The sequence below is a fragment of the Bison bison genome, unplaced genomic scaffold (assembly GCF_000754665.1).
Source record: "Bison bison bison isolate TAMUID 2011002044 unplaced genomic scaffold, Bison_UMD1.0 scf7180017864063, whole genome shotgun sequence".
Classification (NCBI taxonomy): Eukaryota; Metazoa; Chordata; class Mammalia; order Artiodactyla; family Bovidae; genus Bison; species Bison bison.
Window position 1 is genome coordinate 9,329,135 of NW_011494635.1, and position 25,099 is coordinate 9,354,233.

At 36.0% G+C, this 25,099-nt stretch overlaps 1 protein-coding gene across 3 annotated transcripts in view; it reads right to left on the bottom strand.

The window, feature by feature from the left end:
* The window catches only part of GPCPD1 (glycerophosphocholine phosphodiesterase GDE1 homolog (S. cerevisiae)), a 67,119-nt gene that overhangs the window by 39,540 nt on the left and 2,480 nt on the right, over positions 1-25,099 (bottom strand). The window contains exons 2-6 of one of the 3 annotated variants that reach the window (XM_010836442.1): positions 21,907-21,983; positions 18,849-18,945; positions 14,769-14,853; positions 8,559-8,634; positions 6,708-6,749 (exon numbers count right to left, since the gene is read on the bottom strand). In XM_010836442.1, the coding sequence (XP_010834744.1) occupies positions 6,708-6,749; positions 8,559-8,634; positions 14,769-14,853; positions 18,849-18,945; positions 21,907-21,955 (349 nt within the window). In that variant the 5' untranslated portion in view covers positions 21,956-21,983. The remainder of the gene's footprint in view (positions 1-6,707; positions 6,750-8,558; positions 8,635-14,768; positions 14,854-18,848; positions 18,946-21,906; positions 21,984-25,099) is intronic. The other 2 variants (XM_010836443.1, XM_010836444.1) reach the window with 2 other exon arrangements.

Here is a 25,099-nt window from a genome sequence, read left to right on the forward strand (position 1 = left end):
TAAAGTACTGAAAGGGGAAAATCTACAACTAAGATTACTGTACCCGGCAAGGATCTCATTCAAAATTGACGGAGAAACAAAAACAGTCAGGAAACACAACAGAAGAAAAGAGATCTACAAAATCAACCCCAAACAATTAAGAAAATGACAATAGGAACATACATATCAATAAATTTTACTTTAAATGTAAATGGATTAAATGCTCCAACCAAAAGACACAGACTGGCTGAATGGATACAAAAAGACACATATATATGCTCTCTACAAGAAACCCACTTCAGACCTCAAAACACATAGACTGAAACTGAGAGGATGGAAAAATGTATTTCATGCAAACAGGAAGCAAAAGAAAGCTGAAGTAGCAATCCTCGTATCAGATAAAATAGACTTTAAAATAAAGATTACAAGAGATAAGGAAGGACACTACATAATGATTAAGGAATCAATCCAAGAGGAAGGCATAAGAATTCTAAGTAACTAAGCACCCAACAAGTATTCTTGCCTGGAGAATCCCATGAACAGAGGAGCCTGGTGGGCTACAGTCCAGGGGGTCGCAAAGAGTCAGACACGACTGAGCGACTTCACTTTCACTTTCAAGCACCCAACATAGGAACAACTCAATACGTAAGACCAACACTAACAGACATAAAAAGGGAAATTGACAGTAACACAATAATAGTAGGACACTTTAACACCCCACCCACACCAATGGACAGACCATCAAAACAGAAATTAATAAGGAAACACAAGTCTTAAATGATACATGAGATGGATCTCACTGATATTGTCAGGACATTCCATCCAAATGCAAAAGAATACACCTTCTTCTCAAGTGCACATGGAACATTACCCAGGATAGACCACATCTTGGGTCACAAATCAAACCTCAGTAAATTTAAGAAAACTGAAATTATATCAAGCATCTTCTCAGACCACAACACTATGAGAGACTAGATATCAATTAAAAGAAAAACTGTAATGAGATGGATGAAACTGGAACCTATTATACAGAGTGAACTAAGCCAGAAAGAAAAACACCAATACAGTATACTAACGCATATATATGGAATTTAGAAAGATGGTAACAATAACCCTGTGTACGAGACAGCAAAAGAGACACTGATGTATAGATCAGTCTTATGGACTCTGTGGGAGAGGGAGAGGGTGGGGAGATTTGGGAGAATAGCATTGAAACATGTATAATATCATGTATGAAACGAGTCGCCAGTCCAGGTTCGATGCACGATACTAAATGCTTGGGGCTGGTGCACTGGGATGACCCAGAGGGAGGGTTTGGGGAGGGAGGAGGGAGGAGGCTTCAGGATGGGGAACACAGGTATACCTGTGGCGGATTCATTTCGATATTTGGCAAAACTAATACAATATTGTAAAGTTTAAAAATAAAATAAAATTTAAAAAAAGAAAGAAAGAAAGAAATGATTAGGCGAAAAAAAAAAAGAAAAACTGTAAAAAAAACAGATTTGACATAAACACATGGAGATTAAACAATACATTTCTAAATAACTAACAGGTTACTGAAGAAATCAAAAGGGAAATCAAAAAATTTCTACAAACAAGTGACAATCAAAACACAACTCAAAACGTACAGGATGCAGCAAAAGCAGTTCTAAGAGGAAGTTTATAGTGATACAATCCTACCTCAAGAAACAAGAAAAACAGCAAATAGACAATCTAACTTTACACCTAAAACAACTGGAAAAAGAAGAAACCCCCAAATTAGTAGAAGGAAATAAATCATAAATTTGAGCAGAAATAAATGAAAAGGAAATGAAAGAAACAATAGTAAAGATTAATAAAACTAAAAGCTGGTTCTTTGAGAAGATAAAATTGACAAACCTTTAGCCAGATTCATCAAGAAAAAAGAAGAATCAAATCAACAAAATTAGAAATGAAAAAGAGGTTACAACAGACAATGCAGAAATACAAAGGATTATAAGAGACTGCTATAGTTATATGGCAATAAAATAGATACCCTGGAAGAAATGGACAGATTCTTAGAAAAGTTCAATCTTCTAAGACTGAACTAGGAAGAAACAGAAATTGTGAACAACCCAATTCAAGCACTGAAATTGAAGCTGTGATCAAAAATCTCCCAGAAAACAAAAGCCCAGGACCAGATGGCTTCACAGGAGAATCCTATCAAACATTTAGAGAAGAGCTAATGCCTATCCTTCTAAAAATCTTTCAAAAAATTGCAGAAGAAGGAACACTTCCAAACTCGTTCTATGAGGCCACCATCACCCTGATCAAAATCAGACAAAGACAACACACAAAAAAGAAAACTATAGGCCACTATCACTGATGAACATAGATGCAAAAATCCTCACCAAAATGTTAGTAAACAGAATTTGGCAACACATCAAATAGCTCATACACTACAATCAAGTTCAGTTTATTCCAGGGATGCAAGGATTCTTCAATATACGTAAATCAATCAATGTGATACCCCACATTAACAAATTGAAAGATTAAAACTATATGATCATCCCAATAGATGCAGAATAAAATTCAGCACCTATTTATGATTAAAACTCTTCAAAAATAAAAGCTCTACCACAACACAGTAAAGCCCATATATAAGCCTATAGCAAACATTATTCTCAATGGTGAAAAACTGAAAGCATTCTCCCTAACATCAGGAACAAGACAAGGGTGTCTATTTTCACCACTATTATTCAACATAGTTTTGGAAGTTCTAGCTACAGCAATCAGAGAAGAAAAAGAAACAAAAGGAATCCCGTGGAAAAGAAGTAAAGTCTCACTGTTTGCAGATGACATGACACTGTACACAGAAAACCCTAAAGATAGTACCAGAAAATTACTAGAGCTAACCAGTGAATTTAGCAAAGTTGCAGGATACAAAATCAATATACAGAAATTACTTCCATTTCTATATACTAACAATGAAAAATCAGAAACAGCAATTAAGGAATCAATTCCATTCACCATTACAACAAAAAGAATTAAATATCTAGGAATAAACTTACCTAAGGAGACAAAAGAACTGTACAAAGAAAATTATAAGACACTAATGAAAGAAAGATGACATAAACAGATGGAAAGATATTCCATGTTCCTGGGTAGGAAGAATCAATATTGTGAAAATGAGTATACTACCAAATGCAATCTATGGATTTAATGCAATCCCTATCAAATTATTAACGGCATTTTCCACAGAACCAGAACAAAAAATTTCACAATTCACATGGAAACACAAAGACCCCAAATAGCCAAAGGAGTCTTAACAAAGAAGAATGAAGCTGGAGCAATTAACCTTCCTGACTTCAGGTTATACTACAAAGCTACAGGCATCAGGACAGTACGGTACTGGCATGAAAACAGAAATACAGACCAATGGAACAACATAGAAAGCCTATGGGTACCTTATTTTTGACAAAGGAGGCAATATGGGGCAAAGACAGCCTCTTCAATAAATGGTACTGGGAAAACTGGACAGCTACATGTAAGAAAATGGAATTAGAACACTTTCTAACACCATACACAAAGATAAACTCAAAATGGATTAAAGACCTAAATGTAAGACCAGAAACTATAAAACTCTTAAGAGGAAAACAAAGGCAGAACCCTCTGACATATATTAAACCAAGATCCTCTATGACCCACCTCCTAGAGTAATGGAAATAGAAACAAAAGTAAACAAGTGGGACCTGATTAAACTTAAAAGCTCTTGCACAGCAAAGGAGATTATAAGCAAGGTGAAAAGACAAGCCTCAGAATGGGAAACAATAATAACAAATGGAACAACTGACAAAGGATTAATTTTCAAAATATACAAGCAGCTCATACAACTAAATACCAGAAAAACAAACTTCCCAATCAAAAAGTGGGAAAAAGACCTAAACGGACATTTCTCCAAAGAAGACACACAGATGGCTAACAAACACATGAAAAGATGCTCAACATCACTCATTATTAGAGAAATGTAAATCAAAATTACAATGAGATATCACCTCACACTGGTCAGAATGGCCCTCATCAGAAAGTCTACAAACAAATGCTGGAGAGGGTGTAGAGGAGAGGGTGTGGAGGAGAGGGTGTGGAGAAAAGGGAAGGCTCTTGCACTGTTGGTGGGAATGTAAATTGATCCAGCCACAATAGAAGACGGTATGGAGATTCCTTTAAAAACTAGGAATAAAACCACCATAGGACCCAGCAATCCCACTCCTAGGCATATACCCTGGGGAAACCAAAACTGAAAGAGACACATGTATCCCACTGTTTACTGCAGCACTATTTACAATAGCTAGAACATGGAAGCAACCTAGATGTCCATTGACAGATGAATGGATAAACAAGTTGTAGAACACACACAAAATGGAATATTACTCAGCCATAAAAAGTAATGCATTTGAGTCTGTTCTAATAAGGTGGATGAATCTAGAACCTACTATACAGAGTGAAGTGAGTCAGAAAGATAAATATTGTATTCTAACACATATATACGGAATCTAGAAAAATGGTACTGAAGAAGTTACTTACAGGGGAGCAATGGGGAAACACATAGAGAATAGACTTATGGACATGGGGAAAGGGGAGGAGAGGATGAGATATATGGAAGGAGTAACATAGAAACCTCCATGATATGTAAAATAGATAGCCAACGGGAATTTGCTGTATGGCTTGGGAAACTCTTAACAGGGGCTCTGTATCAACTTAGACTGGTGGGATGGGGAGGGAGATGGGAGGGAGGTTCAAAAGGGAGGGGATATATGTGTATCTATGCCTGATTCATGTTGGGATTTGACAGAAAACAGCAAAATTCTGTAAAGCAATTATCCTTCAATGAAAAATAAATTGTTCTTAAAGTTGAAAAAAATAAATAAATGTATTATCCACCTAATATTCTGTCATTGATAAACTGCATGATTGTGATAACACTGCTAGCAGTGTTAATTTGAAGTTTCTTACTTCAAATTAACAAAAGTAATAACATTGTCATAAATACCAGGGAGCTGACAACTGTTTTGTACCTAAGTTTTCCATCAACAGGATTTAAAAAAAAAAAAATAAATAAATCAAGTAAACTTTCTCCTTAGGTCTGATTTCCTAACTATCAAAATTTTATACATAAAGAGAAACCATTACCATCTCAAGTGTTAGACTACTTTATGATGTAATATAAATAATCCCAAACAAAATCAAGAAAATAAGTCAAGTTACTGTCCTAACACTACAAAAGCATCTACATCTGTAAAGTGGATAAACATATGTACCTAGTAAAACCACAATCAAAACACTCAGGCCCAGACTTCCCTGATGGCTCAGTAGTAGATGGGAATCCATCCACCAATGAAGGGAATAGAGGCTCGATCGCTGGTCTGGTTATAAGATTTCACATGCCACAGCAACTAAGCCCTGGCACCACAACTACTGAGCCCACCAGCGTAGAGGCTGTTCTCCACAAGAGAAGTCACTGCAATGAGAAGCCTGCAGACCACAGTGCACACCACATGGAAGAGTAGCCCTCCCTCACCACAACTAGAGAAAGCCCACGTGCAGCAGTGAAGACCCAGCAGAGCCATATAAATAAATAAAAATAAAACATCCAGGCCCTACTCCTTCCTGTATTCAACAGGAACAAGTAATTCTGGTTATGAGCAATTATCTCTGGTTCTGTAAGCACACATTCTGCTCACCCCCTTTATAACTTTTGATTCCTATGGTATAGTATCTAAAATGAAGATGGAGGTTTAGCATGATAATGAATTCCAGTCATTGAAGAAATAACTTGAATCCTTAGGATAAAATATCTACTGATGCAGAAAGTATAAGAATGCATAACATTTTCAGAAGTAAAAGGACTTTAGACTCCACTGTAAATTGTTTACTCAGCCAGAATGACTAGAACATTCTCTTTAATCTGGATTTTAGTATAAATGCACATACAAACAATGCACAAATGTTGGTTATGAGTAATGGTTCACATTTAAAGGTTTAGAACAATTAATATTCTCAAACACAATACTGTTAAGTGATGATATAATAACCATTAAGTATAATATTTTTAAGTTAATTCTATTAATTCCTACACCTAAAGTTACCAGCCAAATAAAAATCAAAAACATAAAATTGTAAAGCATAAGAATTATACCGCAGAGAATTCCCTGGCGGTCAGTGGTTAGGACTCTGCACTTCCACTGCAGAGGACACAGGTTTGATCCCCCAGATTGGGGAACTAAGATTCCACAAGAAGCACGGTGATACAGCAGATCCTGGTGATCCAGTGGATTAAGAGTCCACCTGCCAATGCAGGGGACACAGCTTTGACCCCTGGGCCAGGAAGATTCTACATGCCATGGACAACTAGAGCTCATGCACCACAATTGATAAGTCCCTGAGCTGCAACTACTGAATTTAACTGTCATTAAATAATGACATTTAATTAATCATTTAAATGACATTTAAATAATCATTTAATTGTCAACTACTGAAGCCCTTGTGCCTAGACCCTGTACTCTGCAACAAGAGTAGCTACTGTAGTGAGAAACCCACGTACTGCAACTCCCACTCATCCTAACTAGACAAAGATGCAGTACAACCAAAAATAAACAGATAAATAATCTAAAAAAAATCATAGTCTTATTTCTCTGTGCTGTTTCTAATGAAAATGTTATGTAAGATCTCAACCACGTGATGAAGATTTTTGAAAACTCAGTCTCACTTACTGTGGATTCCAAATTGTCCATCGTCAATAATAATTTCACTTTCTAAAATTGAAGGAAAATAGAAAACTTAGTTAAAATTCATGATGTACACACAGAATGAACAACTGAGAAATTACCCACCTTAAGGATTTTTTTTTAATTAATTAAAAATATAAAGCATCCCAAAGTGAATAAGCATATTTATTGTAGCCCTCAATAAAGAAACCCCTTTTAAGGAGGCTATCAGACAGTAATAGTTCTTACATTCATGGTGATTATTCACAATGTTACAAGGAAGAGAAAAGAAAAGTCCTCAGAGAGGTGCTCCAGGCTAGAGGCACTGGGACAAATGTTTATACTAACCAATATATGAGACTGACAAGTTGCTGAACAATATCGCCTGGTTTTTTTCAAACCAAAGGTCTTGGCACAATTAAAATGCTTATTCTCACATAGTGCCTATTCTGATCTTAAATATAATGCTCCTCAAACCCCAACTATTCTCTACAGCCAGCTAAAAGCTTTTCAAACAGCATAAACTTACCTGTATACATAGAGCTGTGAGGAACTACCAAAAGGTAAGTGCTCCCTTCCAACAGAAATGTCAACTAAATGAGAAAAACTGTTAATCCCCACCCTCTAAGTAAAATACTGATTATCTTCCCTGCTACTTCATTCCCCAGTTTACTTTAAACATAAATCTGAAATAATTGTCAAAATAAGTGTGATAGTTTCCAGTAAAGATTCTCTGGTATATTTCACACAGCTCTTAAGTTCAGAAGTTATACTTCCCAAAAGCTTAAAATAAATTTATTAAAAAGATCAGAAACAAAAATCATCCTACCTCTCAAAGAAAATATATTTAATTGCAGGATGCTTCAAAATGCAATTTTTTAAATATTCAATTCCTAATATTTTCCAACCTCAGTATAATTCTAAAGTACACTATCATAACAATTATAAATATAGTATCAGAAATGTATTAAAACATGCAAAAATAAAATCCAACAGAGGATGGAACAAGATATTTGTTTAAACGAGATGTGTCCTTGATGCAGGGTAAAGCAGAATCACTCATTATTTTCTAATCTAAGCTAGTAACTAACAAGCCATTTATTATCTTTAAATTATAATTTTTTCTAGAAACTAAAAGATTTCTCAGCACTAATTTATACACAAAACCAAGTGGGTAATTTAATGTATGTGCAAAGAATTTCAAATTTCAATCTCAGTATGGAAAAGGAAATTCAAAAATACTTGTATGAAGAGAAATGCCACCGTTGGGCATAAGAAAACTAAACAACACTTAAACAAACAAAAAAAAATTATCTGAATAGCAACTTTAACATAGCCAGCAGGGTATTGGGGGAAAATGTCTGCTACAACCAGGAAATTTGAATTCATTCATACAAGTTTATTCAAATATTCACTAGTTTAAAAAAAAAACACACACAATAAATAAAATAACATACTACTCAAAGTTAAAAGAATCATTGTTTTGTGTTAGTTCTTTCCTTGAATGTTCTCTAAGTTTTCTGAGCAAGTAATCAAAGCCACAGACGGATGCTCAGTTAAGAAAAATGCTATTTTACAAACTTTTGTAACTACTCCAAATGGAAATATATATTCCATAAAGTCATCTAACCCAAGAAATTAAAAATAACTAGACAAAGGTTTCTAATTAAGTTTACAAAGAAAGGCAATTAAGAACTGCTTAGTTTTGAAAGTAAGACACTAAGTGAAACTTGTGGTATTGACAATGCATTTACCTTAAACTTTAAAATAAATATTTATTAAATCTCACTAAGCCAATGTGCAGCATATTAGTAACTTTATGCATATGCCTCAAACAGATGCAGTTAATGCCCATACCTAAAGGGGTTATTGATCGTGGTTGTAGATGAGTCTCCCACTTGTGAACTATGACTTGACATGGGCCACCGATAGTCTGCAATTTAAAAGTTAAACGTCTGCAATAATTTCTTGTATCTTATTTTCTACCCATGATGTCATTAGATGTTTGTGGCCTAAGTCTTATACTAAGCATGAAACCAAGAGATTCATCTTGTTAATATCAATATTATAATGCCCCAAATTAGGAATGTACCAGGTCACAAAACATGATGAACGCTGGAAGAAAATGAGGGTGAGGAAGTAAACAAAGAAAAATGAGATGAACTGGCACATAAAACCGTTCTAAACCCATTCTTTAATCTGCCTGCAATACTCAGTTTAATCGTTAACTGATACTCTGTTCTGAGTTAAATTAACAGCAAATACACATTATGTTCCGTATATCGGCAGTCAATGTGATTACTGGAAGAAGCATCTCATCTGAAGTAACTCTTCAAGGGTTTGGAAAAAGCTGAAACTCTCCGATAGAAATAAACAGTAAGAACAAATACTGTAAGATCAATTATTGCAAGTATGCAAGGAACTAAAAGGCATCATAAAGTTCTTCATTTCATGTATTTTAAAACTGCTAAGTAGGTAACAGGAAGAATATCAGATCCTCATATCAGAGTAACCCGTGCTTTTAAGGAGCACAAGAAGCCCCTTCCTTCAGGAAAGGAAACATGCATGGGTAAATCTGAAGAACAAGTTTAATTAAATGGGAGTAGGCATCCAGTTTTACTCTTCATGCCTTGAAGTTTATAAATTCATACAGTGTGAAAAATTATAATACTTGTCTTCTGTTATCGAGTTGTCTCATTAAAAAGAAAGTTAAAGTGTTAGTTGCCCAGTCATGTCTGACTCTTGCCGACCCCATGGACTGTAGCCTGTCAGGCTCCTCTGTCCATGGGATTTCCCAGGCAAGAACACTGGAGTGGGTAACCAATCCCTTCTCCAGGGTATCTTCCCAACCCAGGGATTGAACCCAGGTCTCCTACACATTTCAGGCAGTTTCTTTACCATCTGAGCCACCAGGAAAGCCCAGCCTTATGTATTGTTGATAATGTCTACAGCAATTTAAAAGCTAGAATGAACTACCACAAAGACTCTTTTGTGTGTTCCTAAGGGACTAAAGTATGAAGTGCTTCCTAATTTTCATCAAAAACAAACAAACAAACTTGACTAATTAAACTTATGTGCCAAAAACAATCCTTTACATATTTTAAAAGCAAAATTTCAAACCTAACAAGGTTTGACAACCTAACAAGGTATTTTTTCTTCCTGAAAAAGAAATTTAATAAAATACAAAAAAGCAAAAAGAAAACAAAATCACCCATTATCACATCACTTATAGACAATCATTATCAATACTTTCACATATTCAAATTCTTTTCTAGGTATGTATTATATATACTCTTAAGTCTGGAACATGTACATTTCTCCCTATAGTACATCTGTAGATGGCATTAAATACTCTTTTTCTAGGATTTCAATATTGATTTAAGAAATGTGCCAAATGACAGTAAGTATGTAACAAGTTAGGCAAGAGAGAATTCTGCTACTTAAAATATCCAGAGGCTAAAACCTTATTTAAAACTTGCAAACTTTCAAAGTTTGAAAACTAACATTACATTAGATATACATTCAATTCCTTAATCCTGGGACAATACAGGAACTCATTTTCTCCGGCTGAATACATCCTTGTCATAAGAGTTCATTTGTGAATTGATAATAAACTGTGTAGACGTTTTTAAAAAAATGTAATGTGAAAGTGTTCATCTTAAAATATGGTGAATTATGTTTAAAAACGAGGAACATTTGATCCTGCATCTGTTAGATATTTTTTACTAAAACTTTTTGCTATCATTTTTCTGTATTTTCACAGATAAAACTTTATAATCCTCAAAAGATGCACATATATATTAAAAATAGGAATATTTCTTAGCAATAATGGGCAACCAGAACTAACCAACCTATTCCTATTCCCCATGTCCCCTGCACCCTCCTCAAAAAAAAATCCTCTTTGCTACAAAAATGCTATAGATCCATACTGTTACAAAAGTTACTAGTGAAATGCGACTTGAAAGGGTGCCATGAATGTAACAGTAAATACCAGTGGGCATTAAAAGTGAGTAGAAGAGAGACTGTTTCTGTTTTAATTCTGGTATCAGAGGAAGTTCTCAAAGTGCTGACTGCAGTATCTATAATCATATAAGAATAACCCTGTGGATTAAACATTTGAAAATGAACATATTGTAGTAATTAAGTTTAAAAACTTCACCCCTGTCTGTTTTAGTAACAAACCCTCTAATCACAGAATAAAGCAAATGAGGCTCGAACAGAATGGAGTTTTGAGGAGCAGTCCGAAGGGCCAATTACAAGTCCAAAGGGCTTGTGAGTCTACAAGCATTCACATTAAAAATTCATGACTGGTACATAAAACGTTACGGTACTGACAAATGAACCAAATCTTAAAACACACTGAATTTCCAAAATTGTAACGCCTACTTTATTAAACTTCAGAAGGTAATCTTAAATTCTGGCTTACTAATATTTTTTCAAACAAAAAGAACTTAAGACTTGAGCACTGGGAAATTAAAGATCTCAGTAACAATTCCAAAACATGCAGTCCTTTTTAATACTGTAAATGTAATAAGTCTTAGAAAGATCTTAGGAAAAGAACAAGAGTTCCATTCTGTAAAAGACTATCAAAATGTTAAGTGCTTTGGAGTGAAACGGAAGGTGGCTCTTTGGAGAAAAAAAGTAACCATTAGCCCAAAACAGTATTCTAGTAACAGTACTGTTTGAGTTATTTCACATCTTATTTGTATTATTATTATTGAAAGTCACTCAGTCGTGTCTTTGCAACCCCATGGACTATACAGTCCATGGATTTGATTTCTCCAGGCCAGAATACTGGAGTGGGTAGCCTTTCCCTTCTCCAGGGGATCTTCCTGACCCAGGAAATCAAACCAGGGTCTCCTACATTGCAGGCGGATTCTTTATCAACTGAACTATCACGTAAGCCCATCTTAGCATGTATTGAATCAGATGATTGCTGGAACACTTTTCAAAATGTGTATTAACAAAACAAACAAACAAAAAAAATGTTTCCAGAAAAACATCATAATGACTGCCTTCTTAAACAGTTATTAATTGACATCATTCAGCTACATCAAGCACTGAGAAACAAGAAAGATTATATAACATATAGAGTGCAGTTTTTGTTCTTAACAAACCACCAAGCAAAATTATCACTATCATGTAATATCACTGCTTTCAAATATCATAAAAACTGTTAAGTGTAAATTTTAGAAATTTCACTGTTTTCTTTCTACAATTTTGAAAGAAATGCCCATGTGAAAGGAGCTCACACCTGAAGTCAATTCCCCTGCAACTGGTAATTCCCCCATTCCCCACCCACAGTGAAGACTGCTACCATGTCCTGCCTGCCAACGTTTGCACACGGTCGGGTGTTGCTCCAAGATTTGTTTCATACATGCAAGCTTCCCCATTCATTAAACTACTGATGTCTCCATAAAAAAGAAAAAAAGAAAGGGACTCTGAAGAATTTTTTCAGAGGCCAGATATGTAGTTATTTTAAAATCACTATTTTTAATAAGACCAGTAAGAAACAACTGTCTGCCTATCAGATGATTGATTCTTTTGTTAAAGGATTTAAACAATAATCAAGGGAGATTAACCACAAGATAAAAAAATTTATAATGAATCTAATTATGAGTGAATGTTAACACCTGTAAAAATTAAAAATAGATGTTATTGTAAAATAAAGAGCTGTTTCACTGAAATGAATGAAAAATTTCAAAGACAATATAATCTTAGTATGAGACAATCCCTAATTCCAGGCACAAATAAAAAGGGGTGAACATGGATTTAAAAATGCTTAAGTTACATGTTAATTCAAAAATTATCTTTGGTGAAGATGCGAAAATAATGGGTTATCTGCAGACTCACAGCAATGTTTCCATTCCAAGAATATCTACTATTTTTGTGTGCTATGTTAAAATATATTTGTTACCTGTAAAATTATTTTAAAATTCAATTATTAATACCTTATTCTAATTCTACAAAGTATAAGAATATGAAAAATTACGAGAAAAAGAACCTCAAGACTCCTCTAAACTAAGAGGAATATGCCAGAAAGAGCAAATTATGAAGAGAAACTATGAATGGTAAAATGTTCTATAGAAAAGTTTTAGCAATGAAAGGGACCTAAAAAATCTACAGTTTAAACCCTTCATTTTACGGATGAGGAAGCTGAATTCTGAAGGTCAAGCGACAACATCACAAGATTTTTTTTAGGTCCTACAACTGCCTGGATAGACTATTGAAAACTTTTGACTCAGTAAAATTAACCTTATTACCCATTTCAGTTTTTCAATGCTTTTGTAATTATTTTTCTTTCCAATCATTCTTTATATTCATAAAACATATACTCTAATGATTTACATCATTTAACAATTTAAGATTCCTTGCACATTGGTTCTATCATTGCACAATTGAGACAAAGTTTCTATTTAAAATCATTATTCATTTAAAAAGCGCCACCAACTTTAAAAAGAAAAGCGTCACTTTAAGCTGGCATATGGGGGAAAAAACTCTCTAGCCATATGCATGGAATTTATTATGTGGCTATCGACGCTATTGACTCTATTCCATGAAAAACATACTTACCATGGCAGCCCCTGCATCACACGGTACATGTGTACACGATACAGAGCACCTACTTAAAGAAACACACTCACCAACACATACTGTAAACTTTTGCAAGTATTACAAGGGGAAAAACTTGTTTCTTACTGTAAACAGAATTCTTGCCAATTTTTTGAAAAGACATTTTGGATTGATTTGCTGCTTTTGGTTACATCTTCAATGAAAAGAGAAAATAGATTGGCTTAATTTGACCTGTGTTGCCAACAGTCTTACTTTAGGAAACTATGCCCAAAGGATTCATTATGATTTTTCTTGTCCAGATGCCCCCTTAAGTAAAATTTAATTAATTTCACATGCTACAGATTTCATATACTAGGATCCTCAAATAAGCTTAGTCATAAGCGCTATGATCTACATTCTATGCACAAATGTTTACTGTATACTAAAGAATTCTGCCACAATCCAACCCCTCAGCCAAATAAATGATCTTTTCCCAAGCCATTAAAGTGAGACTATTGTCAAGATAAGCCAACATAATGATCAACTATAATGTAATTTAATTTTAATTACTGAGTATATTCACAATATATTTTTGGAATAAGAAACGTAATAGGTGCAAAAGACAGCTGAAGTGGGTTTGTCAGTTTTTTTTTGGTTGTTGTTTTTTATAATGGTGGCTAAAGAGACTGAGGAAACAGTGGCTGCTTGCATTTTTTTTCTCACATATATTCAAGGACCCCACAGGGAAATACATTTTTAAAAAGATCTAATCCACATTCTGCTTCCTAGACTCCTGCTTAAGCTCTTTTTCACATGCAGCCCAAAGTGTGCTCAGATAAAAATCTGAAAGAAAAGAATCCTTTCAGCAAGCAACTATCTTTAAAATAAGAAAGAATCGATTTTCTTTTCTAAACATAAAAATGAAAATGATCCCAAAATAATAAGCCATTGTGAGCAAGCAGATTTAGAGCTAACTGATACTTCAAAGCCTTTAGAAAAGATCCTGATTTATCAACACCATCACTGAAAAAAATCTAAAAAGAATGACTTCAGTTTTGACAGCAGTTAATGCAGCCACTAAGAGTTGGCTGCAGTGAAATAATTTTTAAAACAGTTACTTAAAAGTTGGCTATATACTCCTCTAAATATATTGTACCACAAACAAATCAAAAACATGAAACAAACAGAAAAACCCTTACTACTGGTTACTAACTAGTTCACAAAAGTTATAGAAAATGCACACCTATCAAGAACATTTATCATTAAAACCAATTTCATGATAAGAATATTGCAGAACATACTTACTATTAGTCTTTTAAAAAAATTCCACTGCACACACTGTCTGCCTCTGAAGTGGCTATTTCCTTTCTTTTGGGTACTGAAACATTATTAATCTAGAGTTCTTTTTTCCTTATTTGATCAAAACAAACTCATTTTACTTTTAATGTTTCCAAACTTATTTGCTTTTGAAAGAAGTGTTCTAAAGAAACTGGAAACTAGATAAAGAAAACATACCTTTGGTTCTAAAAAGCACCCTTTGAAATAGCGGTACTGAACTGATACTCCTCTACTTAGTACAATGGTTGCTTTCCATAACATGCTGTGAGAAAAAAAGAAAGCAGCAGCATCAGTATCAAACTAAAATGCAAGACTTCATTAATTCATAAAATCCTTCAAGTAAGATGTGTAATCAATACCATTTATCCCTACAAAAATTTTTATTCGAGGTCTGATATCAACTGGGAACTGGGAACATAATACCATGCTGGGCCCCATGGAGCTATGGGGCTCAAGACCTTTGTGTCCCCCATTTCTTTGATTAATAAACAACCTTCATTCAGTCTCCATGACCATCCCTGAGTTCCAATGGGCAGATTCCAGCAGTTCTTAATTAGGGAAGGGAGGGGATGCAAGACCAGGGAGAAAGGAACAGTCAAGAGCAGCCTTGTGGCAAGGTCCTATTTCCCTACTAAGGATACATACAACAGTTATCCTTGAGCTATTTTACAGATACTGAAATCCCCTGCAGGTGGGAGAAGTCAATGGTATGCAGCCCACAAGCATGAAGACCCCAGACCAGTTAGACCTGAAGGTTTATGAAGTTGACTCCCATTTACCTCACCCATCAGAAGAAATGTCCACCGAGCTGATCACGCCTTCTTTGAGCAATTACTATAAAACTTTTGACTATCTTTCCCAATTTGGGACACATAGTTTTGAGGGGATTAGCCCATTGTGGCCTGCTTTGCCTAGCAAAGCAATAAAGCTGTCCTTTTCTACTTCAACCAAAACTCTTTTGTCTCCAAGATTCATTTTGGCGTTGATGTACAGAGAAGCTGAGCTTTAGGCATCAAACACAGTGATGAGTAAGGCAGAAAAAGTCTTATCTTCAAGGAGAGTGCTTGCTTACGTGAATAGACAAACAAACATAGGAAGGACTAGCTGACCTTTCTGAGGGGACAAATTTTGGAGGGAGACCTCACAAGAGCTATCTGAGCTGAGACCTTAACAATGAGTCATACAAAGAACCAGAAATATTCCAAACAAAAAAAGGCAAGCAAACACTGCAGACTTCTGAATCTCTTCACTTTTCACTTAGCTAGGGATGTTGCTGCTGCTGCGGCTGCTAAGTCGCATCAGTCGTGCCTGACTCTGTGCGACCCCATAGACGGGAGCCTACCAGGCTCCCCTGTCCCTGGCATTCTCCAGGCAAGAACACTGGAGTGGGTTGCCATTTCCTTCTCCAATGCAGGAAAGTGAAAAGTAAAAGTGAAGTTGCTCAGTCGTGTCCGACTCTTAGCGAGCCCATGGACTGGAGCCTACCAGGCTCCTCCGTCCATGGGATTTTCCAGGCAAGAGTACTGCAGTGGGTTGCTACTGCCTTCTCTGAGCTAAGGATGTTACAGGGCTGCTAAGAGGCTTTGAGGCTAAGGTCACTGACTTAACCGCCTGTTTCCACTGTCTCTTATTCTCCTGCCCAGCCTCTAGCTATTCCCCCCAAGTCAAGCAGAGTCTGTGTCTTATTTGTTTGTAAGTAAGTCTTACAACTTAATGTCTTCCTTTGAACTATTCTATTCTAACATATTCTAAACGCTATTTCTAAAGTTTGGACTCAACAGTTAAAGAATTCACTACAGTTCAAGATTATAAGTAATTTTTAACTTCAAATCATAGACGAATAGCATTTAAAGTGTGCTCCCAGGACTATATTACCTAGGAGCTTGTAGAAATGCAAAATCTCAGAATACATCTAAAACTACTGAATTGGAAACTCCCAGGGAGGGCCCAAGCACTCTGTAATTTAACAAGCCTCCAGGCTCTGATGATGAACACTTAAGTTTGAGAGCCCATGTCATAGATCATTACCCAAACATTAACTCAGCATGAATAGTTCAGTGACTAAACAGGAGCTCCGTGTGTTCTTCCATGATACCAGATGGTCAGCAATGCTCCCCACCTGGCTCTGCCAAGACAGACTTAAGGCATTACCCTTACTCTGACTCAATTCTGGTCTCTAACAAATATCCACAACCAGCTGTCAACCCTTGTCTCCAGCTACAACAATCAGATTAACCTGGCAATAATAAAATACATATGTCCTGGCTCCACCTTGGGACACTGGTTTCATAGGTCTGCAGTGAAGCCTGGCCACATGGAGTTCGATACACTGGATGCATATGGTTGAGAAACACTGCTGCACAGCAAGGACAGACCAAATGCTCAGCACATATGCCCTGACTACTTCTCCCTGATAAGCCTCAGAATCCTCTTCAATACAGGGCTCTAGATAGATTCCACCAACTCTGGGGTGAAACTTAGTTCCCATCTCTGCTACCAAAATTATGGCAAATGTCCAGTATTATTTCATAGATAAAATCAACCAGATTAAGTGCAACTTGCCCCGGATGTGCACAGAATTAATATGCTTTAAAAATGTGTTGGGGTCCCTCTGCCATGCATTATTTATCCATCTTCCAGGAGTAGGGCCTAAGCATATGTACTTTTTTAAAAAAGCCCCTTTTAAAAGTGCAAAGTCCTTTTAAAATAATTTTTTAAAGTGGTTTCAGGACTTTCCTGGGTCTAGTGGTTAAGAATTTGCCTGCCAGTGCAGGAGACAAGGGTTCAGTCCCTGGTCCTGGAAGATCCCAAATGCCAGGGAGCAACTAAGCCTGTGCACAACAATGGCACCCACGTGCTACAATTACTGAAGCCCTCGGGCCCTAGAGCCCTGCTTCACAACAAGAGAAGGCACTGCAATGAGAAGACAGGTAATAGGGCAGATCAAGAATTCAGAGCAGAGGTAAACAAGTTCAGAAGGACATGAGGTTTCACCTCAGACAAGAGTGACAGATCCACAAATCAAGGAAAAAATAGCCACTTGAAGAGAATAAACATTTCATTTGTCTGTGACCCCAATATCGTTTGTCAACAGAATTTAATATATATATAAACAGAAGAGAATTGGTTGAGAAAACGTGTCACACAAATGACAGGGAAAATGGTATTCTATGTGTTTGTTCTCTTTTCCTAAGAGAACATTATGGTCTTGTTCTACTTTCCCTGTTATTTCCCTGTGCTCCTCAAACTATCTGCTGTGAAGGACCAGTTTCTGTTTCTGTTACCCTACCAATACTTCTGGTCTACAACACATCCAGTTCAATAAGTCCATTACATGTATCGGTGTCCTAGCAATGTCAAATTGCTGTAACCATTTCTAAACACTTGCTCTCAGTTTGTGCATTTCTCACATCATGCACTAATAAAAAATGTTTTTTGTCTAACACTGGGTCTACAGGCCACAGTTTTAGCAGAACTGCTTAATAATCATCTAATCTGATGTTTCTCCCTGGGTGCACTGCATGTATTTGTACACTACTTACAATCTCATCTCTCCTTTACCCCCACACATACATTTTGACAATCAGTAACACTTCAAAAATATCTGCAGGCAGAGGATTACCGTTGTTCACATCACTGATTCTATCCTAACCTCTTTACCACGTAGATGATGGAACTAAGGCTTAAGAGATATGGGATCTGCCCCAAATCAGAATGGCAGAAATGAACTGGCACCCAGGCCCTCCTTTCTCCACTCCAATGCACCAACACACCCATGCTAAGTTTAGTGCTGTAATTAATGTCAGTAGTGAACTCATTTCATTAGCTAAAAATTCTAATGCTGTGTTCTACTCTCTGCTTTTAATAGTATATATGTCTCAAGAAAATTATTTCTTAGGCTAAAGCAAAAACTACATTTTTTAAAAAGAGTATGTACCAAGAAGCCAAAGACAATGTCTTAAAAAGATTTTTAAAATAAGAAACAACAATATAAGCCTGTTTAGAAACATGGTATTAAGTACCAAAAGATGCAGCTAACAGCCAAGACTTGAAACTATTTGAGGTCAAAACTGAGAAACAAAGGAACTTGTTTTTTACAGCAAAGTTTGTAAAATGACTTTACTCTGTATGCATATGTGATAAGTTTGCTAAAAACTAAAAGAAAAATACACCAAGATATCTTTAAAGAAAAAAAAAAAAACAGGTTTATAATCTGAATGTCACAATTGTTTGGTAATATGACATGTCCATGCTTACCTTTCACCTGTTTCATTCTCTGGAAGAAGAGCCACAGCTTTTTGAGGATTCCAGTTTCCCAAAGCATCACAGCTTCCACATATTGCAAAAACCTCTCCTAAAAAACCATAATGGGTTAAGTAGGAACATCTCATTTTGTTTCAGGAAGTTGCACTGGTTTAACAGGCTGCAGAGTCCCCTTTACCAGAGATGAAAGGGCTTCACTGGAGAAATGGGTTTGAACCCAGGTGGCACACACACTAGCACGTGTGGTTTTTTGGGGGGTTTCTTTTTTCTGTTTTGATTATACCTGCATTATTAATCTGACCCACCTCTACAGAACCAAAGGCAGAGAAAAGGAAGGATGTACAGGAACAGAATTTTCTTCATTTTTCAACTACTTACTGAGCCAATAATGAGCACCAAGAAGACAAAGTGATCAAGCCACAGTCCTTGTCTTCAAGGCAGCTTCCAATTTAAAGGGGAAAACACTAAAGGCATGTAAGTATCCTAGAGAAATAATAATTTATATTTTCCAGGAACTCAAACAGTAGCTATCAAGAAGTTAAAGATCAAGAAAATTATCAATGGGACATGAGCAATGTAACCATCACTAAAAAAAAAAAAACCCTCAATACAAAACTAGCGAAAAATCTAGTATTCTTTACTTAAAAAAAAAAAAAAAGACTATCACACTTCATCTGAACACTTCTCAACACACAAACCAACATCACCTATATTTGCTAATTTCATACATTTAGCAAAAGTCTACAAGTTCTTGAATATAATTATGCAGAAGTCTTTAACTTATATATCAACACATTCTGAATTACTGTAATTAAAATTCATGAAGAAAAAGACAATGAACTGAGCCCAAATGAACAAAACTTCAGGATAAACTCCTTCACACTCTGTGTAGCTTGGCTTCCAAGCTTTGGACACTATTCCAGTAAGACTGAAGCTATACTTGGCTTTGGCGACCTGCATGAGCATTTTGTATACTTGGACTATCTAAAACTTAACTAAAATCACAAGTGTGGTAGTCATTCAGAAGTTTTCAGGGTTCTAAATACATGTCTATAAAGGCATACGGTGGTTATACATAAAGATTTCATTTTAAAATATTCACCAATCCTTAAAGTAATCAGATTTTTTTTTTTGCAATTAACTTAGGTTATCACTACCTTTTCTGATGTAAAGGAAAAAAAGATAAACACTTTTGTTAAAAACAAAGCACAAATATTTATTCTCAAGATCACATATGCTGCTATGCATACGTATAGCATATGAGATGGTTCCTAGCTCAAAGTATAGATTATCATAAAAATCACTGATTCAGGCCTGTTATATTTCTTTTATAAAGGAGAGTCTCATCAAACTTTTTCATGGACTCAGTTATTTCCTATTCCCACACAAAACAGTAGCTACTCTTTGTTCTGGAAAGAACATGTATCAGACATGGAAAAAAGTGAAACCTGGACAAACTTGGTTACTTTCCTTCTATATAAAAGCTCCTGCATTTAACCAACACCCTCCTACAATGTTACTCTTTCTGCTGATTGCCTTTGAATATGGCTTCTATGAGGAAAAAAGGGAAACTTTTTACTAGAATAGGCCTCTTTCTTTCATTGGCTTTCATTTATCAAGAGACTTGAATGCTAACTAAAGGAATTTCAAACAGTACTGCCACATATTTTTAACTTCTTCCCTCTAACTTCACCCCTCTCTGCACTCTCTCCACATTTAGCAGAGAATACATCCTCGTTGTTTTGAGGAGGAACACAAGATTTAGGCAGAAGGTGACAGTCCTTGTCCATCCACTTCCTTTCCTCTTACTTAGATTCAGCTACATTCACATCTACCACTATCTTCCCTCTAGTCCTTCAGGAATTACATCGTGTCAAGCTGACTCCTCTAGAGTTAATTCTGCAGTCATCTTCTTTGTCTGACATGGTCAGCCCCTTCTAGCTTAAAGTGCCTATGCACAAAAGTCAATAAAAGATACAGGTCTGCAGTCTTCTCTCCACAAAGGAGATTACACACTGGACAAGAGGTGAGTACTGGACCCAAGAGACCAGCAATCTTCAACCTGCAGAATCTTGCCCAGAGGTGGAGCTGTCCAATATTATCTTGGCTAAGAATGTGTGTTAGACAAACACACACTATCAGGTGCTGTAATAGCTTCTGGATCAAAGATGCTTGATATATAGAATGAGTAAGTTAAGAGGTAGTGGGAAGGGGCACAGATCTAAACAAAGAAAACAATTTGAAAAAGCCCCAAAGGAGAAAAGGAATGCAACAGATTTGAGGACTGGCCAGTGTAACCAGAGTGCATTAAACAAGGAAGTATATAACCCAGGCATGATACTGTATTTTTCTATTGTTCATTTTTTGGGCTACACTGTGCAGGCATGTAGGATCTTAGTTCCCTGACCAGTGATTGAAAGAGGATAGAATTCATGCCCTCTGCAATGGAAGCCAGGAAGGAGTCTTAACCACTGTGCTACCAGGGAAGGCCCAAGGTGTGATTGCTCTGACGTGCTACCTTACACTCAAATTATTTCACACTGCTTTAGTAGATAGCAAAAAAATACAATGAAGCTTTTAAAAACAGATGTATAAGTAAGGAAAAAATTTATCTTAGCCAAATATTTAACCAACTTTTCACACTAGAAACATTTCCATCATTTTCATGCAACTTAAAACCTCTCTCACTGCTGAGGGCCCAAGTTCAATCCCTAGTCAGGGAACAACTAAGATCCCACAAGCCGTGGGTGTGACCAAAAAAAAAAACAGCTCAAATATCTTTATCCTATGCAAAATTCACAGCTTTCCTGGAAAATATGAGAATAAGACACTATTTGAGACAGCTTTTTGTTTTTTTCCTTGGGCTTACTATGCTCCAAGCACATTTCCGTTATCAGGCATGCCCTGAAGATACTTTCATCTAAAAATTAGAAAGATATTTAAAAAAATAAATAAAAATTAGGTCCACTCTAGTAACAACTCTATATTTAAGATAATCCAGATAAGGAAAATGTAATTTTTAAAAATGTTTAAAAGTAAAGCTTTACAATACCTGGTAAAAGAGTTCCTCTTATTTCAAAGGTAACCTGAGAAGGTGTCATTCTGATGGATTTATTTTAGGATGTCGTGCTATAAAGAAAAAGATGATGTCATTTATAGTACATCTAGATAGCTACCACCAAGAAATAAGCTAAAAAGCACAAAACAAAAATGAATCTCAACTGTGAGCAAAAGATTTCAGAGACTAGAGAGACTGAATTATTTGGGAATTACCCAGCAAGTCTTAGGGCCTAATGTTACAAACCTATTCTGTAAGAATGCATGGACCAGAAAAAAATTGCAAAACAAGTGTATCCAAGCTTTTTTTCTTCTTAGAATTCAAGACTATCTTGTCACACAGTTACTCCTCTAATAAGCAGCTGTTTTGAACTCCACCTATCTTTCCTGACCAGGCTCATGTTTACAGTGGAGGGAAATATACACACACACACAACTACAGACAGAAAAAAGCTTGGCTCAAGGTAAGATGGTTCCAATTTTAACAACAAGAAAACATTCAAAGAACTTAAGCACCATCCACTGAAAAACTGGTTATGTTTCGTAACAAGTTTGAGAATCTGCTTCTAAATGACCTGATAGCTTAAAAAAGACAAAACTCATTGCCCTACAAATCGCTTTTCAAGTTTCTCTTTATTAACTATAGGGCCATCATTACTCCAGTCCCATAGTCTCAACTCTGTAATCTATTACCAAACCCTGTAGATACAAATTTATCTTACATACATGCCTTTCTAAGTTTAAACTTCTTTAAAAACTCAAGCCTCCTACTTATATTTTGTCTTCCAATCACTTTCCAACAATACATTTTTATGTCAATTAGAATGCTTCTCACTTCCCTGGCTTAGAATCACTTCCATTATTTTACAGAAATCTAAATCCCTAAGCTCCTGGTGTCCTTTACTCCTTTAGCCACATCTTCGCTCCAGCTTGCTTTCCATTTCTTTGCTGTTTTTCCCAGCCTAACCAACTTATTCACCTTACCATCTCTTTATTTAAGTACTTAAGATAGGAAATTTTTAAAGACTTTAATGTACATCAATTCTCACGCAGTTTATAGAATTTAAATATAGAAAGAACACATACTCCACACAAAAGGCCACATCATATTGTACATAAGCTATCCCAACACCTCCAAAAAAACTTTTGTACCCTCAATCCATCAATGTTCCTAAAAGAACTCCAATGTCTTAATGTCATTTCCATTAATTTTTCAGCTTAAGTACTGTTTATTTGCATTTATACATTTTATTTAAAAAAAAAAATCCTGAAGTACCTTTCTCAGCTATTCATTCTTCCATTTTTGCTATGCTCCCTTCCCCTCCCTGTGAACACATGCACAACTCCGCAATGGTCATTTAATGAACACTAACACCCACAGTTAACCACACTTTCAAGTCAAAGCAGACAGATCTAAAGCAGCGGTTGCCACTGGAAGCAATTTTGTCCTCTAAGGGTATCTGGCAATGTCAGGAGACATTTCTGGTTGCCACAACTGTGGGTGATGCTCCTGGCATCTAGTGGTAAAAGCTAGGAGTGCTGCTCAACACCATATAATGCATAGAACAGCGCTCCAGAAATAATTATCCAGCTCCAAGTATCAAGAGGGCTAAGGATGAGGAATCTCTAATAACTAACCCTCGTGGGGGCTGCAATGAAAATCAAGAGTCACTATGCATCATCTCACCTACATCAATTATAAAATGTAAATATACTAAATAAACTAATCAAGTGAAGTCAAAGTCGCTTAGTCGTGTGGGACTCTTGGCAACACCAGACTGTAGCCCACCAGGCTCCTCTGTCCATGGAAATCTCCAGGCTAGGAGTGGGTAGCCATTCCCTTCTCCAGGTGATCCTCCCAAACCAGGGATTGAATCCAGGTCTCCCACATTACCATCTAAGCCACCAGGAAGACCATCAGTCAACGTGGTTTCCTGTCACTTGTCTAAAGAAATCCCTATTTAGTAACTCTATTTATTCAGCTAGAAAACCCAAGATTCCACATTGGAGGGAAAAAAAAAAAAACCTGTCCTTGATCAAACCACATATGCTAATCTATTTTCTATGTCTAAGAGTAAACCTGATCTATTTAAAACATATTAATACATCCAGTTTGAGCACAGCCAAAGAATGTTTTAAACCTAAAATTAGTTCTAGATTGTTACCGGCCATTTAACCTATATAACTCAAATAACCTGATACGAATCTGAGTATAACCCTAAGAATAGGATGATTTTCTTTCCTAATAAATAAATGATTCATTGAAGCACTGCAATCTACTTTTAATTTATCTCTTACATTTATCTACATCAATCAAGCAGAAACCTTAAGGTTATCTAAAAAACTAGGCTTTTTAAGTTACTGAATTGAGACAAAGCAAAAAGCTCTATCATCCAGCAAACTGCTGAATAACCAATCTCAACATATAACCTGAACTTTCACCCAATGCTTACTGCCACAGTTACTAAGAACAATCTCATGTATATAATTAAAAATTGGTGCTTGATTATTTGTTGATCAATTTTAAGTAACTGTTTTAACCAATTTTAGGGAAACAGATATAATTATTCCTATGTATTAAAATCAACACCTAGTAAAAAATATCTGAATTTCTACTGCATTAAATTTTATGAAAAGGGAATTAGCTGATTACAGTTGAGCCTCTCATTATTAAGGTTGCTTGTAAGAGTGGCTACAGTAACTTGGGTGGAAACAGCTGCAGTTTACATTATGTACTATATACCAAAGCTGCATACACAAGCACAAAATTAACCCCACCCCTCTAAAAAAAAACCTCACTGGGTGTCAACAATGCATCATCCCCAACTTGAATTGCCAAAAAAATCATATAATCTGTTTAAGTTCCACTCCCCGAACTGTCCAAATTTAAGGCCATTCCAAATAAAAGCCTGCAGAGCTGCTCCTACAGCAGTTTACTTGATGGTGGACAGAGGCCAAAATTCTGGTGCAGGACTGAAGTATACCATTTTGGCACCCTGCTACCACCAAAGTAAAATACTGTTTTGTCATGGAACAAAAAATTTACACAACCAAAATTTCCTCTTCTTCCAAATATGCAAAGGGAATCTCAACTTGAACAGGGACAGATCTTCTAGATACATAAAAGAGTAAGATGGAAAATGCTAGTCATTTTATACAGGAGCTGACTGAATATGTAATTTAACTAA